The sequence below is a fragment of the Poecilia reticulata genome, linkage group LG5 (genome assembly GCF_000633615.1).
Source record: "Poecilia reticulata strain Guanapo linkage group LG5, Guppy_female_1.0+MT, whole genome shotgun sequence".
In the NCBI taxonomy this organism is placed as follows: domain Eukaryota; kingdom Metazoa; phylum Chordata; class Actinopteri; order Cyprinodontiformes; family Poeciliidae; genus Poecilia; species Poecilia reticulata.
In genome coordinates, this window is record NC_024335.1 from 18,896,420 (window position 1) to 18,910,231 (window position 13,812).

The 13,812-nt window shown below is 42.2% G+C and overlaps 1 protein-coding gene across 5 annotated transcripts in view; it reads left to right on the forward strand.

Moving 5' to 3' along the window:
* The window catches only part of LOC103464969 (paxillin-like), a 34,992-nt gene that overhangs the window by 13,693 nt on the left and 7,487 nt on the right, over nucleotides 1-13,812 (forward strand). Inside the window, exons 1-9 of one of the 5 annotated variants that reach the window (XM_017304961.1) lie at nucleotides 4,920-5,236; nucleotides 7,456-7,616; nucleotides 7,752-7,837; nucleotides 8,039-8,184; nucleotides 8,378-8,570; nucleotides 8,657-8,804; nucleotides 9,661-11,004; nucleotides 12,358-12,627; nucleotides 12,794-13,123. In XM_017304961.1, coding sequence (XP_017160450.1) covers nucleotides 5,143-5,236; nucleotides 7,456-7,616; nucleotides 7,752-7,837; nucleotides 8,039-8,184; nucleotides 8,378-8,570; nucleotides 8,657-8,804; nucleotides 9,661-11,004; nucleotides 12,358-12,627; nucleotides 12,794-13,123 — 2,772 coding nt within the window. In that variant the 5' untranslated portion in view covers nucleotides 4,920-5,142. Of the gene's footprint in view, nucleotides 1-4,919; nucleotides 5,237-7,455; nucleotides 7,617-7,751; nucleotides 7,838-8,038; nucleotides 8,185-8,377; nucleotides 8,571-8,656; nucleotides 8,805-9,660; nucleotides 11,005-12,357; nucleotides 12,628-12,793; nucleotides 13,124-13,812 lie in introns of those variants that run through there. The other 4 variants (XM_008409412.2, XM_008409411.2, XM_008409413.2 and 1 more) reach the window with 4 other exon arrangements.

Below are 13,812 nucleotides of genomic sequence, written 5' to 3' on the forward strand. Positions count from 1 at the left end.
TCATGGGAAAGTGTAAATTTATTGCCAGCTGACTGGACCACATTCTTTTTTACCACTGGCTCAGTTCTGCTGTCAATCCAAAAAAAGCCTGTCACTGGTGCAATATAAAATATATGCATGATACATATCCATCCATCCATTTTCTTACACCCTTGTCCCTCAGTGGGGTCGGAAGGGGTGCTGGTGCCTATCTCCAGCTAGTGTACCGAGTGAGAGGCGGAGTACACCCTGGACAGGTCGCCAGTCTGTCGCAGGGCAACACAGAGACACACAACCATGCACACACACACTCACACCTAGGGGCAATTTGGAGAGGTCAATCAACCTGACAGTCATGTTTTTGGACTGTGGGAGGAAACCGGAGTACCCGGAGAAAACCCACGCATGCACAGGGAGAACATGCAAACTCCATGCAGAAAGACCGGGGCCGGGAATCGAACCCAGAACCTTCTTGCTGCAAGGCAACAGCTCTACCAACTGCGCCACTGTGCAGCCCGCATGATGCATATATTACATTTAATTCATAGTGGCCTTAAAAAGTTGTTGCGTTGTTGAAACCTGCAGAAACCCTGGTGTAGCTTTTGTCTGAATTTCGAGTTGTTTGACCATGAACAGCAGTGATCCAGGTGCTGCTGATCTCACATCAGCCTTCACTTTTAACATGCCTCAAATTCTTCAAATGGCTTCCTTTCCCTCCTCCTGTCCTGGACCCCCAACCTTCTCCTTTTGCTAGGCCTTTCCTGTCATTTTAAGCCCTTCTTCTGATGCGACTCTCTTTCCTCTCCTCTTTTCATCTTATCGTTTTTTTTCCCCCTCTCTCTCTCCTATAATAAGCCCCATGTGAAGCAGTTTTCATGTAATTAAAATGCACATCATTCATCTGGGAGGAAGGGAGTCTCCTTAATCTGTGTCAACCCACATTTTGGCCTTTGAGGATTTGGCTCGTGAGCGCCATGCACACACATAACCTTTCTTGGTTTAGTTATCTTTTCTCCTATTTTTCGTCTGTTTACTCCCACATCTGCGCCTCACTGTTGGAAATCAGATGGGCGTCAGAATGTCATGACTTGGGATGGAGAGATAAAAGCGTGCTGAATGCTTGTATGTTTCTGTGCTCATTAGCTGTAAATTAGGATGGACGATAGCAGTAAAAATGTATAGAAACCTTGGAATAAATTAATCTTTAATTGCAGAAAATGTAAGAATAATATGAAAAAAAAAAAAAACGTCACAAAAACCCAAATAAGGAACAGGATGTTCCTTATTTGGGTTTTTTTTTTTTTTTGTGCTTTACTTTTTCAAGCCAATTTTAGATTAAAGGAACTTTGAATCACTAATCTGTAAGTTCCTGTTCCGGAGGCCCATCTTTCTTAGCTTCTCTTCAGAATCAGAAAAGCAGGAGAACATGTCATTTAGGTCAGAGGAATGGGTTTTAGTCTTGCAAAAGAAGCAGAAAAATGCTTCTTATCCTGGTCAGAAAAAGAGCAGGATAAAAAATATGACGATGCACAGGCCGGGCATCCGCAACCTGCAGCTCTAGTTTTGCAGGTTACAAAAGTAGAGCTTTGGACAAAATGCCAAAAAGACTTTTGGCTTTTTGTCCTCAAAGTTTGATCAAACAATTTCCATAAAGATCGTATTTAAATGGCAATAGCACAGAGGATTTTCAAAGTTTGTATGAAATAAATAAAAATGCAAAACGAGGAGTACGTGTTAATACATAAATACGTGACATAATCCTAATTGAGTCTTTACTGGAACATGTAAAGATTATCAGCTTGACTACTAACTGAATAATTTATTCATCTGGTTTTGTCTTTGCTTGCCCAACATTCATGCAGTTTAAAACATGTGTTTATTGCCACCACTCAAGTCACAGGAAAAACATGCCTGAATTTCACTGAAATACAGCAAAGATATTTCGATGCTATCTACTGACCAATTGGTTGTTTGGGAGGAATGCCAGAAAAACATTTTCTGCCCAAACATCACAAGTGTAAACACATAAAGCGAGAATTTACCTGAAACCTTCTGAGATAACGCTGTTTGTCAACAAGTGGTCTATCTGGATCCGGCCCGAAACAAAGGATTCGTATTTTAAAGCGGCTTTCAAGCCCGATGTGAGGTATTGCGACGGATCTGTGACGCTGTGGATCTGTTTCTGTTAAAAAGATCTTTGGAGTCTTCATGCATCAACATTAAGCACTGAAATATGAAGAAGTTTTAAGGTAAAACTCAGGGGAACTCCACCCAGAAAACTGCAAATTGGTTCTCATCGGGTCAATCAGCAGGATATTGATCCAAAATCAACCTAGAAAGCTGAAGAGAACAGAGGACTCAGGAATGATCAAAGATCCGTCTTTCTATACGTTCAAACATGTAAAACATTATAGAGAAATAAGTGCAGTCCAGCTGGTGATTGCAGTGGAGGCTGCTGTATATGACGTGTTTTACCTCACATTGTAAGGAACAGACTTACTGCCCCTCTATAATGTATTTTAAATCCTGACATACCGATTTAATTTCTGAAAGTTAGCTGGACAACAAAACCTAACCATGTTCTCGAATGCCAAAAGTTTTTTATTTTTTGGTCCTATTTGTAAAACCAACACCAGCCGAAGTGACGCATTTTAATACTTGCCTTGGTTCATATTATTGCAGTTCCAGTTTTGGTCACTAGGGACCAAGCTTGTGCTTTGCTCTGGTGTGTGGGTGCGTGTGTGGGGGTGTGCGTGTGCGTGCGTGTGTGTATGTGTGTGTGTCATGGTATGTTTACTTGGCAGAGGAAGCTGACACACCTCTGTGCTCATGTCTAGTTTGTGGATGGGTTGCAGCTTGCAGAGCTCGCTCTGTATTCGAAACAAAAGCAGCCCGAAGCTAGACTTTTACACAACCTATGGACAAAGTCATTTTAAATAGTACAAAATCCAACATTTTTCAGGTTAATGAGCTGCTTGTTTAATTTAAGCTGCATCATTTTGATGCAAGATGTTAAGATGACCACCCTCACAGGAACCACTCCCAAACAGTGTGTTTCGTGTAGCCTTGAGCCTCATATTTACGTGTAGCTTTATTTCATTTTATTAGAGCAGCAGAATCCCTGTAACCAGGGTGAAATCCAGTTCAGCTGCACAGCTAAGTCGATTACCATCTCTTGTGTAAACCATCTGGGCTCACATCTGTTGACGGAGGTCTTGGCTGCAGCTGCAGTAAAACTTTACTCTGACATCAGAAGTGGGCTGCAGCTAGCCCCTGAAATGCATCCTCGCTGTCGATTCAAAAGGTTTGAGCAAAGTAATGGGACCAAATCGAACATAGTGAAATTAAAACACATTAAATTTGTGAAATTATGAAGTTATTTTAGTAGTGACACTTCTCGTGTGCGTTTTGGATGTTTGCCATTTCTAAAATGTGAGCTACGATGTGTGAAAAGTTTTGCAGGAAACCTTAAAGGTTTTGACACAGGAAGACTGTCCTGTTCCTCTTCTGGTGCAGCAGAAGTTCAGCATATTGTTATCTTTGTCCACCCGCCTGGGTACCGCTTTGACTCTTTTTCAAGTGGTAGGTTTTACTTTTATTTAAGCTTAACACTGTCGTCATTCTGTTTGCTTTACGGATGTTTTTGTTTCACCATTTAGCAGAGGATTAAGACCCTCAGAGGGCCATTAGCAGCGGCGTAAATTAGGTATCAGGTGGTGAGAGATTCGCATTCTTGACAGCATGAGGTAAAAATATCTCTGTTTCAATGTATTATTGTATTTACACTATAGTTTTAAGCTAAAACACAGAATATGATTTATTACTGCTTTTATTTAGTTTATTTTTTTGTCACCAGATATATTTCTAAAGGGCTGAAGGTCTTATAAGCAAGGGAAAAGAAGCATTCCTACTGAGTTTTTATAAATGTCAGCCCTTCTTCAGTGCTTTCGTCTTTTATTTATCGTTCCACTTTCTAAAACTGAATCAGAATTTTTTTTTAAAAATGTATTAAAGGTAATTTTACTGGGCTTTTTGCTTCTAGATTTGTAGGTAGATTTGTAGCACTTGTGGTCGGTATTGACAAAAAAAAACAAAAAAAAAACAGAAACATTTATTTGTTTATGAAGTTGTCAGGACTTAAATTATTTTCGCTGGGTTTACAACATCCCAGACAAATTGATTTTATTCCATCATTTGGGGGCAGCTCTTTTAATTTCAGTGCATTATGACCTGCAACCATAGAGATTTATTGATTATCACATTGTTAAATCAGAACCCTCTACTGTTTCATCTTTTGTGGGGAACCACACATAATACAAACTCAACAAGATATGATTTAACCCTTACTGTGATATAAACTGACTGTAACAGATAAGAGTATCGATTTTAGAAACGTAAAACTCGAAGGAGCCCTGAAATATACCGTTGTATCCTTTCTACTGGCTGATTGGCCAGCAGATCAGCCAGTATGTTGGTGCAAAACTCAGAGAAAATACTTTCTCTGGTCAGAATGACCAGAGTAAATGTGACAATTACTAAAACCATATGATTCCTTGATACCGATTATGATGAGTTTAAAAGCTCCAAAAGTTAAAATCAAAAAGCCTTCGTGTTAAATGTTTGGCTCTCTCTCGCTTTCTCACAGCCTGAATAAACTGCAGACACGTCTCATCATGTCTTGGCCGTCTTAGCAGCTTTGAAGTTGTAACCTTTTGAAATCTCAGTAGAGTTTGATACAAGTTACCGGACTTTGCCTAGAGTAAACGGAGTGCTATGCTGTGTCCATAATGAAACTGAGAGGAATGCACCCTGGCCTCTGAGTCCAGAAAGGACTCTCTGCTGTGACACCCAGTCAGCTGGCATGTTAGCCACGATAAATACGCCAAAGCTAAGGTGGTCCAAATAAATGCGGCTCGGCTTCTGCTCTGTCTCCGCTCTGTCTGCACTACTACGACATCGATGACAGACATACCTGACCGCCATTTTCAGGCTTACAAACTTGGCAAAGGTGACAACCTCATGATACTATGGTGTTATTTGGAGGTTAAATACAGGCTGGGCACGTGGAGCACTAAAACCTAGTCGGAGCCTGCGCTAACAGAGTGAAGGAGGAGCTGATTGCACCTCTTATACACCGTACTGATACCACTCCCTTAGTTGGGCATGCCCGTGTTGATAAGAGCTCGGCTTTCTCCGTTTCACCTTATTTTGGATTCCTTGGCCGACTGGAGACTGCTGTTGGTGCTTTCTTGTTCATGTAAGTAGTATCTCCTTCGTTAGAGCTGGTTCCAGCAGAGGGATAAACCCTTAACTCCTGTGAGTTTAATTTTAACCCCTCCCTCCCTTCTCTGCCGTGACCCTCTCCTCTGCTCCCACCCTTTCGGGTTCCCTTGAGTCTGATAGTTGGGAGAGGTAGTTCCTGCCTGGCATACTGTAAACTGGGTTTAGCTGCTGCTTTCTCTGTTGCCATCTCCTCTCTACCTCTTAGGAATACAGATTGTCTTTTTCTAAGGTACGTCTCACCTCTGCGTTGACTTGAATCGCTGAGTTTCTAATTCTCTTAATGTTTAGGTCTTCAGAGTGGTTTTTGCTGCTCAGCACACCTTGGCGATTCACATCATGTAGAATATTATATACATTTTATAGTGTGTTATCAGCTAGTTTTAGTTAGACTTTAAGTCAATAATCAAAAACTGTCAGTTATAGATGGATTCAATCTTTTTAGTTTGTGCTACAAGCTTCCTCTATATTGCTAAAGGCTATGTTCTTTCACCTACTATTTTAGCTTGTGTTCCCCTTGAAATACTACATGATGTTGGTGGCAATCAGCTTGTAGATGAGGAAACTTTCACACGATCACACATTTGAACTAGGGCTCTTGGATTTGAAACACTGTTGCCATGGAAGGGTCATTAAGTAACCAAAGGAGTGGCTGTCACAGCCTGCGTGATTCAACTTTTACAACCTCAGATTGTCTGATGTCAGCTCACATGGGGTTTTGACAGATTGCGAAAGAAGCAGTAATTACTTGGGGATGGTTTGCGAGCAGAATGCACGATGAGTTGAACATTACTTACAAGGAGTACATGGTGGAGTACTCAGACAGGGGAGGCTGGATTGCATAGTTTTATTTCCGTTTAGCAAAAAGAGGAAGGTGTAGATATTTTTAATAATGACTTTATATGGTTTTGCTTGCAATAATGTTTTCTCAAACTTCAGGGAAGCTGGGAAAGGTGCTTATCCAGAAGGTTTCTTTAGTTGACAATTTCCATTTTGGTAAAATTTTAACCTGCATTTACTGACGTTAGCTCAGTCCAGTTTCTCTGCAAGAGCCACAGGATGTAAAAATATAAGAACAGCGATGGAAAATATTATTTTCTAACCTTTCAGACATGAGCTGTTATTAATTGTTCACTGTAAAAAAAGGATTTTACTGTTTTAAATATGTTTTTATTTCAAAACAAATAGTGATTATATTTTAAAATTGACTTTTTTATATCATGTTACAACGTTTTTGTCTCATAAAACGCATACACCAAGTGTTGCTTTGACTCATTCATGCATGCTTGGGAAATCTTTGAATCTCCCATGGCAGCCTTGCAGTGTTCACACTAGCCCAAAGCTCCTCCATAGAGCTGCAGTCTCCAGCTAAGTTTCCACCCCACAGAACACAACTCCGCCCACACTGCTCCACCAGACTAGCGGCAGCAGCAATTACCAAACATCTGGTGGATCTGCAAGTCTGTTGAGTTGATCATACCAACCAAAATGCCTGTAATCAGCGTTAATGGAAGGCATGTACAAGCATGGTTGTGATAATATGCTGATGGCAGAGTGTCAGTGTAGGAGGTTCTTAAAGAGACAAAGGCCCATTTTCAAAGTGTCCATTTTTTTTTTTTTTTGATAAATGCAAAACATTTTTGACAAATGCTTTGATAATGTATTTTTACTTGATGATGTTAATAAAAATGTGACTGGAATGTACATAATACTTCCACTTTAAACTCTTTTTAGCATTTAATATTAGCAATTTGCACAGTTAGCATTAGCACAATTAGCTGAACAGCAGCTTCTGTTCTGCTGTTCTTTATTGGATCTGGATCTTTACCATAGTTCTAAGTTTTTTAAAAGGCTGCCAACATTTCATGTTGCATGCCAGACTTGGGTTGAAAGCTCAAATGGGCAAAACAGATCAGTTATGCTGCTCTCGGTTTAGCTTACCTGCATTCTGCTTAAAGGTCAGTGCTAGCTGGAGATGCTAACATATGATACATTTGCAGAATGATTGAATATGTGGTGTTTCCAATTGCTAAGGTTCTAATCATTGCCAATCAAGCTAAAAATCATCAGTCTGGTCTTTTAGTTTCCTATTTTGATACTAACTAGGAGAGTATCATTTAATTTCAAAAATACTACAGTTAAACTTAAGATCAGTATCAAAATTAAGTGTGTCCTGATCTTTGTTTTCTTTCTTAGATGCTTTGTTGGCGGACCTCGAGTCCACAACATCCCACATTTCCAAATGCTCACTCTTCCTGTCTGATGAAGCCGCCTACTCCCTGCCTGTTGGGGGTCAGGACCAGAAAGACATCTGCTCTCCGCCGGAGAGAAGTCTGAATGGAGTAGATGATTCGGAGGTAAATGAACACGCGCTCTACGTGTCATTGTGTTCGTCCAAAGCTGTTGCAACAAAATTGCATGACTTCTCTGAGGAACGAGTGTAAATTTGCCAGTTCATTGGTGGATGATTGCTTTCTATTCTTATTTTTCAGTCATTCAGCTCAGCTCAGAAAAGTCAGTGGTCTAGAGAAAGCAGCAGTCCAAACCAACCCAGTGGAGAGGAGGACCACGTTTACAGGTTAGGATGATGCGTGATGGGTTTAATTAGCTTTTTAAAACCTTAGATGGTAGAGACTTTATGTAACAATTAGATATTCCCATAGTCATACAAAAGCTTATTTTAACATTTGGCATTGCTCTATGTTAGAAAAACCAAGAAAATATGGATTTTTAAAACACGTACAGGTTTCTAAACACTTGTTTTATTTTTGTTGTCCAGTTTTCCTAACAAGCAGAAGACCAGTGAGTCGTCATCATCACCGGCTGCCATGAACTCGTCACTGGGCAGCAACCTGTCTGAACTGGACCGCCTGCTGTTGGAGCTCAACGCCGTCCAGCAGAGCACCCCTGCCTTCCCCACAGAAGGTGCTTCCTTCAATTTCTCATAATTCTCTGAAAGGACAGACATGTCACCATTTATATTTAACACTTCTGTTTTTGTGGTTGGGCGATTCTGCTTCCTGTGCTGTGCTTTGCTTGTTCTGCTGTTGTGTTTGAGTTTGCAGTCAAATTAACTTTGTATGTGCACAGAAGATTGAAATTAATCTTTTTTTTTAAGAAGTAGCTCCACCTCTGCCTGCAAGCAGCACCATCCGCCACATCCAGCAGAACGGGCTCTCTGCTCCCGGTAAAATCCCTCCACCCACCCTGGAAAAGCCGAAGCATGTCATAGCAGCGCGAGGAATCCAGGATGCACGGCCGAGTGTGGAGAGCCTTCTGGATGAGCTGGAAAGCTCTGTGCCCACGCCCATGTAAGAGCAAAGACTTGTGGGCAATAAGTCGCCACATTAAAAACAATACGAGTCACACAGTTCATTTTTGTGTCTTCCTGTTTTAGTCCCATACCCTTGGTCGTCTCAGATGAGCCGAATGATAGACAAGCGGAAACCCTGTCTCAGCAACAAGCCAGAATGTCTGCGTCCTCTGCCACACGAGAGCTGGATGAACTCATGGCTTCTCTGTCTGACTTCAAAGTACAAAGCAATGTGAGTGGGGTTCAAAAGTGGGCAGTCTGGCTATTTGAGATTTTCACACTTAATCACTGAGCGGTATTTTTAGCTTTGACTGCTTGTTCTTGTGTTCTTTCACTTTAACTGTGCAAATTAAATGGCTTGGTTTTCTTTACGTGTTTTCTTTTGTTCTGCTTACATGCACATGGAAAGTTTTCTGTTTTACCGTTTTCTTTATCAGCAGCTGACTTTCAGCCATAAAAGATAACCATGCGTTGGCTAAGCTTTCCAGGGACATAGTTACAGCTAAGGGTATGATTTTTGTCTTGTACAGACTTAACTTTCATACCCAAATTCAATTTAGTTTCATTAAATGTTGAATCTTAGTATTATTGCCACTAGTTGAAGGGTTTAAACCCTTTGTTTTAATAAAAAAAAAATTTTTATCATGCTGTCACTGTTCAGTGCACCGTCAATGAATGGATAGAGCATAGTACAATCATAAACCTACAAAGCCAGTGATCATAAAGGCTAGAAAAGACTTGAGACACTCAATAAATATAAAACCAGAGTTACGGAGGAAGGTGTAGTTTGTGATGCAACAACATGTAAAAAAAATTTAACTGCACTTTATTTTAGGTTTCAAGTATATGACCTTTTGAGGTCATCTGTAAAATGTAGAAAACTAGAATGGCATTAAAATGTATTTCATTAATTCAGACTTATGTTTTTATGTATTCTGTAGTTTCATAAACACCTTCTGTAACACACTATTGTTCTTTTCCTCTACTCACTTCCTATTGTCTTGCCCTTATTTTTCTTTCTCTTTCTCTATCACTGTTTGTTGTCTTTGTTTGTCCAACACCTCCATTTCACCACTGTCCCCACTCAGTCCGGCTCTCAGTTGTCTGTCAATCAGGAGTGTGGTGACCCTATTTTTGCCGCTGGATCACCAATTTCCCAACCCATAGCAAGCCCACCAATAACACCTCAGGATGCTCCTCTGCGCTCCACTTCCCCTTCTTCTGCTTCTCTTTCATTGGAACTTCACATAGATGAGGACGGTTGCTCTGTCCCTACATGTCCAACTGTAATCACATCTTCTAAGAGCCTTCAGTTCTCCCAAATCCAGCAGAAAGATCATGATGGAAGTATCACGTCTGAGGTATGTTTGGAGAGCTTCGGTGTCCCCAGTTCTTTGAAGCCTCCCACCCAAGCAGAAGTTGGCAGTCTTGCTCATACTTCGGTTACAAAAGCGTCTGCATTTAAAGATGCTTCTGCCAGGAGCTCCAGTCCAGCCACCGTACCCAAGAGTCCAGTTACTCAGTCTAAAATCCATAGTCCTACTAAAGCAAAAAATCCCAGTCCTGCTGACATAAAATCTAAAAGTCTTAGTCCTCAAGTAGTTACGAAGAGTGAAAGTCCAGTTCTAGTGTCCAGCCCTCTGGATGCAGTTCCAAGGACGTCTAGTCCCATAGCCGTTCCTAGGCTTTCAAGTCCAGTTCCAAAATGTCCAAGTCCCTTGACCATCCCTGCTCTCTCAAGCCCACTATCTGTCCCGAGAAGTGTGAGTCCCGACACAGTTGGACGAAGCTCTAGTCCTGTGACTATTCCATTTCTTTCTAGTCCCTTTCCAAAGACTGCAAGTCCTTTGACTCTGCCTAATAAATCCACTCCTCTAGTTTTACCCAAGAGCTCTGGTGCTGAAGCAATCCCAAGAAATTCCTCCCCAGTAACACTTCCAAGACTTTCAAGTCCAGTAACGGTTCCAAAAATGGACTCTTGGGTTCCTAATGGTAGTCCTCAGCTCTTTAGAAAAACATTCACTACCTCAGGCACCAGCAGCCCCAGAGCTTCTCCAGTATCTCTTGGCACTGTACCAATGAACACCCCGTACTCCCCAGAAAACACAGGAGATGTCTTGGATTTAACATGGCCATGCCGCGAACCTTTACTGGATGATACCTTAGATAAAATCCTCACTCCTGATTCTAATCGACTGATTGAGAACCAGCCTCCTGTCTGTGTTGTACCTGGCGACGAAGACAAATCCTGGGAGGAGGAAGATGGACTTTACCCTGAGTACAGCAGAGAGGGAACCTTGACACCCATGACTGAGTCCAGCTGGATGGATGAGTGCTTCACTCCCTCCTCCTGCCCCGGGACGCCAGATGCAACACTGGACCTGCCTGTACAGCAGCCCTCCGCTGTGGATCGACTGTCGGCTTCCGGTCAAGTAGGCATCTCGGCTCTCCCAAAATAAGCTGCTGTCATGAAACTTGACGGCTCATGTGGCATTTCTATAACTTCCTCGTTCAAGCAAGCTATTCACAATGGTTGTGCCATAAGAATTTCTAAAAACTTTCTATCCCCAAATATGGATAAAAACAGAACAAAAAGAAGCTTATTTTGGGTGAGCTGTTCAGGTCTTGAAGGAGTTGTGAAATAGTACAAACATGTTGAGAGATTTTTCATTCTCTGTAGTGTGATGCATGTGGTGTCATACAGCAATCACAGAATGGCTTGAGGGAGAAGTCTTGACAATGATGTCGAAAGCTTTGCTGGAAGGTTGTCGACGCACGTTTGCACTTGCTTTTCTTTGACGTCGGTCTGATGGCTAGATAAAAGTGGATGCGAAGAGTGCTGGTAATGCTCATGGATTTCTCAATATTTATTTTGATGTCATCTATAGAAATTTGGTGGTTTAATTTCTCAGTATTTGAACTGGACATGTGCTGCTCGAGTTTTATTTTCCACTTGGTGTGTGAGTTAGAGAGCAGCTACTGTAGATTGGCGTTTAACTTTTGAGGCAAAGTTGAAATCATTGCAGAGTATGTTTATGTTGGCATTTAGTGTGGTTAACATTGCTAACTGTTAACATCTGTCTCAGTGTGTATTCCCAGACCAATGGTTCCCAACTGGTCAGCATTGTGGTCAGACAAACTGCAACCCAAACCAAGGAAATCTTTGTTTTTAAAATCAATCATTTATTCAAACATTAAGCATGTAGATCATCAACTATATCAATCAGTAACAGCTGTTTTAACTCCAAGATTTTTTACTCCAAGATTTCCAAAAAGGCAGAGAGAAAAGAAGAAAAAAAGTGCATATTGCAACTGATATTGTCACTGGAATATTTGCCAACATAAGCGCAGTCGCAAGATTTTCTACCATCATCCGTCCCTAAAATACATTTTGTTTTAAGTCTCTGTGTTTGCCTCTGACTTCATTGTAATCTTCCACAGCAAAGAGTGTCACTGCTTGTGTGAAGTTTTGGCTCTTATGAATTGTGCATTATGGCACACCTCTTCGCCAGTAGATTTCTCAGTGCATCTCTAACTTTAGCAATCCAGCATGCTTTTTAAATGTTTTTAAATTTGAGGTTGTGTCGTTTTGGTTCGTAAGTCATTAAACTTTTGAATGGGAAGCATTTTGGCAGTTATAACCTGAAGTGAGTGGCTGAGTGTTTTGCCTCTGCAGTGAGAAGTCGAGCACTGGCACCGTCGAGCTTGCGATGCAGTATGAATGGGATTTATCGATAAATGGCATGAACCCGGCTTCCCACACTTCCTTATCATCCGCTCTCCAGCTGAAGTCGGTAATCCGCCGCACCAAAGAGACGTCCAACGTGCATCCGATGTTCAGGGAGGGATTGCTCAGACGTAAGATGGGACCAATTATTGTTAATAAAAGCAACTCGCAAGATCGACTCATTGAGGAGCTGCAGGGCAAGCTGGGGATTGGGCGAGTGGAGCGCAGGCGGAAGCAACAGCCAGATGATTGGCTGACCGAGGGAGTCATCGTTATGTCCAACCCTCAGAGAACGCGGGAGGAAGGGATCCAGCCGTCTGTGGATAAGGTACACCGACGCCAAGGAGCTGTATCAGGATTGTGCTCTGTCAAGTTGGACATTAAGTTCCTGGTTTTGGCAGTTTTAAGAAGTTTGAGTTCCTTTATGGTTTTTCCGTTCTATCTGCATTCCTGTCCTTTCTCTGTTTTCCTTCCTTTCTCCTTCTTTCCACCAGATCATCATCCCCCCCGAATCACCTGCCCCACAGAGAAAAGTGCTCCCTCCTCCGCAAACTCCCCCGCCGCCCAAAAAGCCCCCACCAGTCAGGCAGACACCCCCACCGCTACCCCCTCCACCTCCGACGCCTCCTCCTCCTCGAGAGCCCACCCCTCCACCCCCCAAGGAGCCGACTCCTCCGCCACCCAGGGAGCCCACACCTCCCCCCGTTCTTCCCCCTCCATCACCCAGCCCCCCACCCAAGCCCATCACACCACCTCTGCCACCCAAGGTGTTTGTATCAGTGGGTTGTCAGACTGAGTACGACCCCATCTTCCCACCGTTGCAGGCATGAATCACCTCTCATACTTTCTCTCTCTTTCAATTTTCTTTACATTTGGGGTTCGTTTTACTTCTTACATATTTATTTGCTCATGGCTGCTCCGCCATCCGTCAGGCTCTGTTTTTGGGCCTGAGGTCACAGGCTTTGTCAGAAATCCACCCGGTCCAGGTTACAAGGGGTTGTGACTCTTCGAGTTGAGAGACTGAGCCCCTCTTCTAATTCCGACATCCGACGGCGCCAAGCCGTGTGTTTGGAGTCCAGAGGAGAATTTAAGAGCTTAGGGTGAAGCAGACTGTTACTCCCCAAAGTTCCCATTGCACTAAGTGTCCTGCCGCGCTCGGGAATGGTAGACTCGCAGTGCAACTGAAACCTAATCTGCCACATGACAGCACAGTTACCGCCACATTTATAGTAGGACTTAAGTCAACAGGTCCCATGAGTTTAGATAAAGGCTTATTGATGTTATTGATGTCGTTTAGTCCACTCTGCCTTTTGTTGATGTCTTTAGAGAATACTTGTTATAGTAATTTAATACAAGTGACTTTAGAGTTGATACTCCTGAATCAGAATGTTTTTTAATGACATCAGAGGTGAGAAGGTCATTTGTGTAAAATAGCATTCATGGAGCAGAGGTGCTATTTTCTCTCCCAGAGGAATGTGGGAGTCTTAAAGATCCAATAACCTCTCCATCTGAG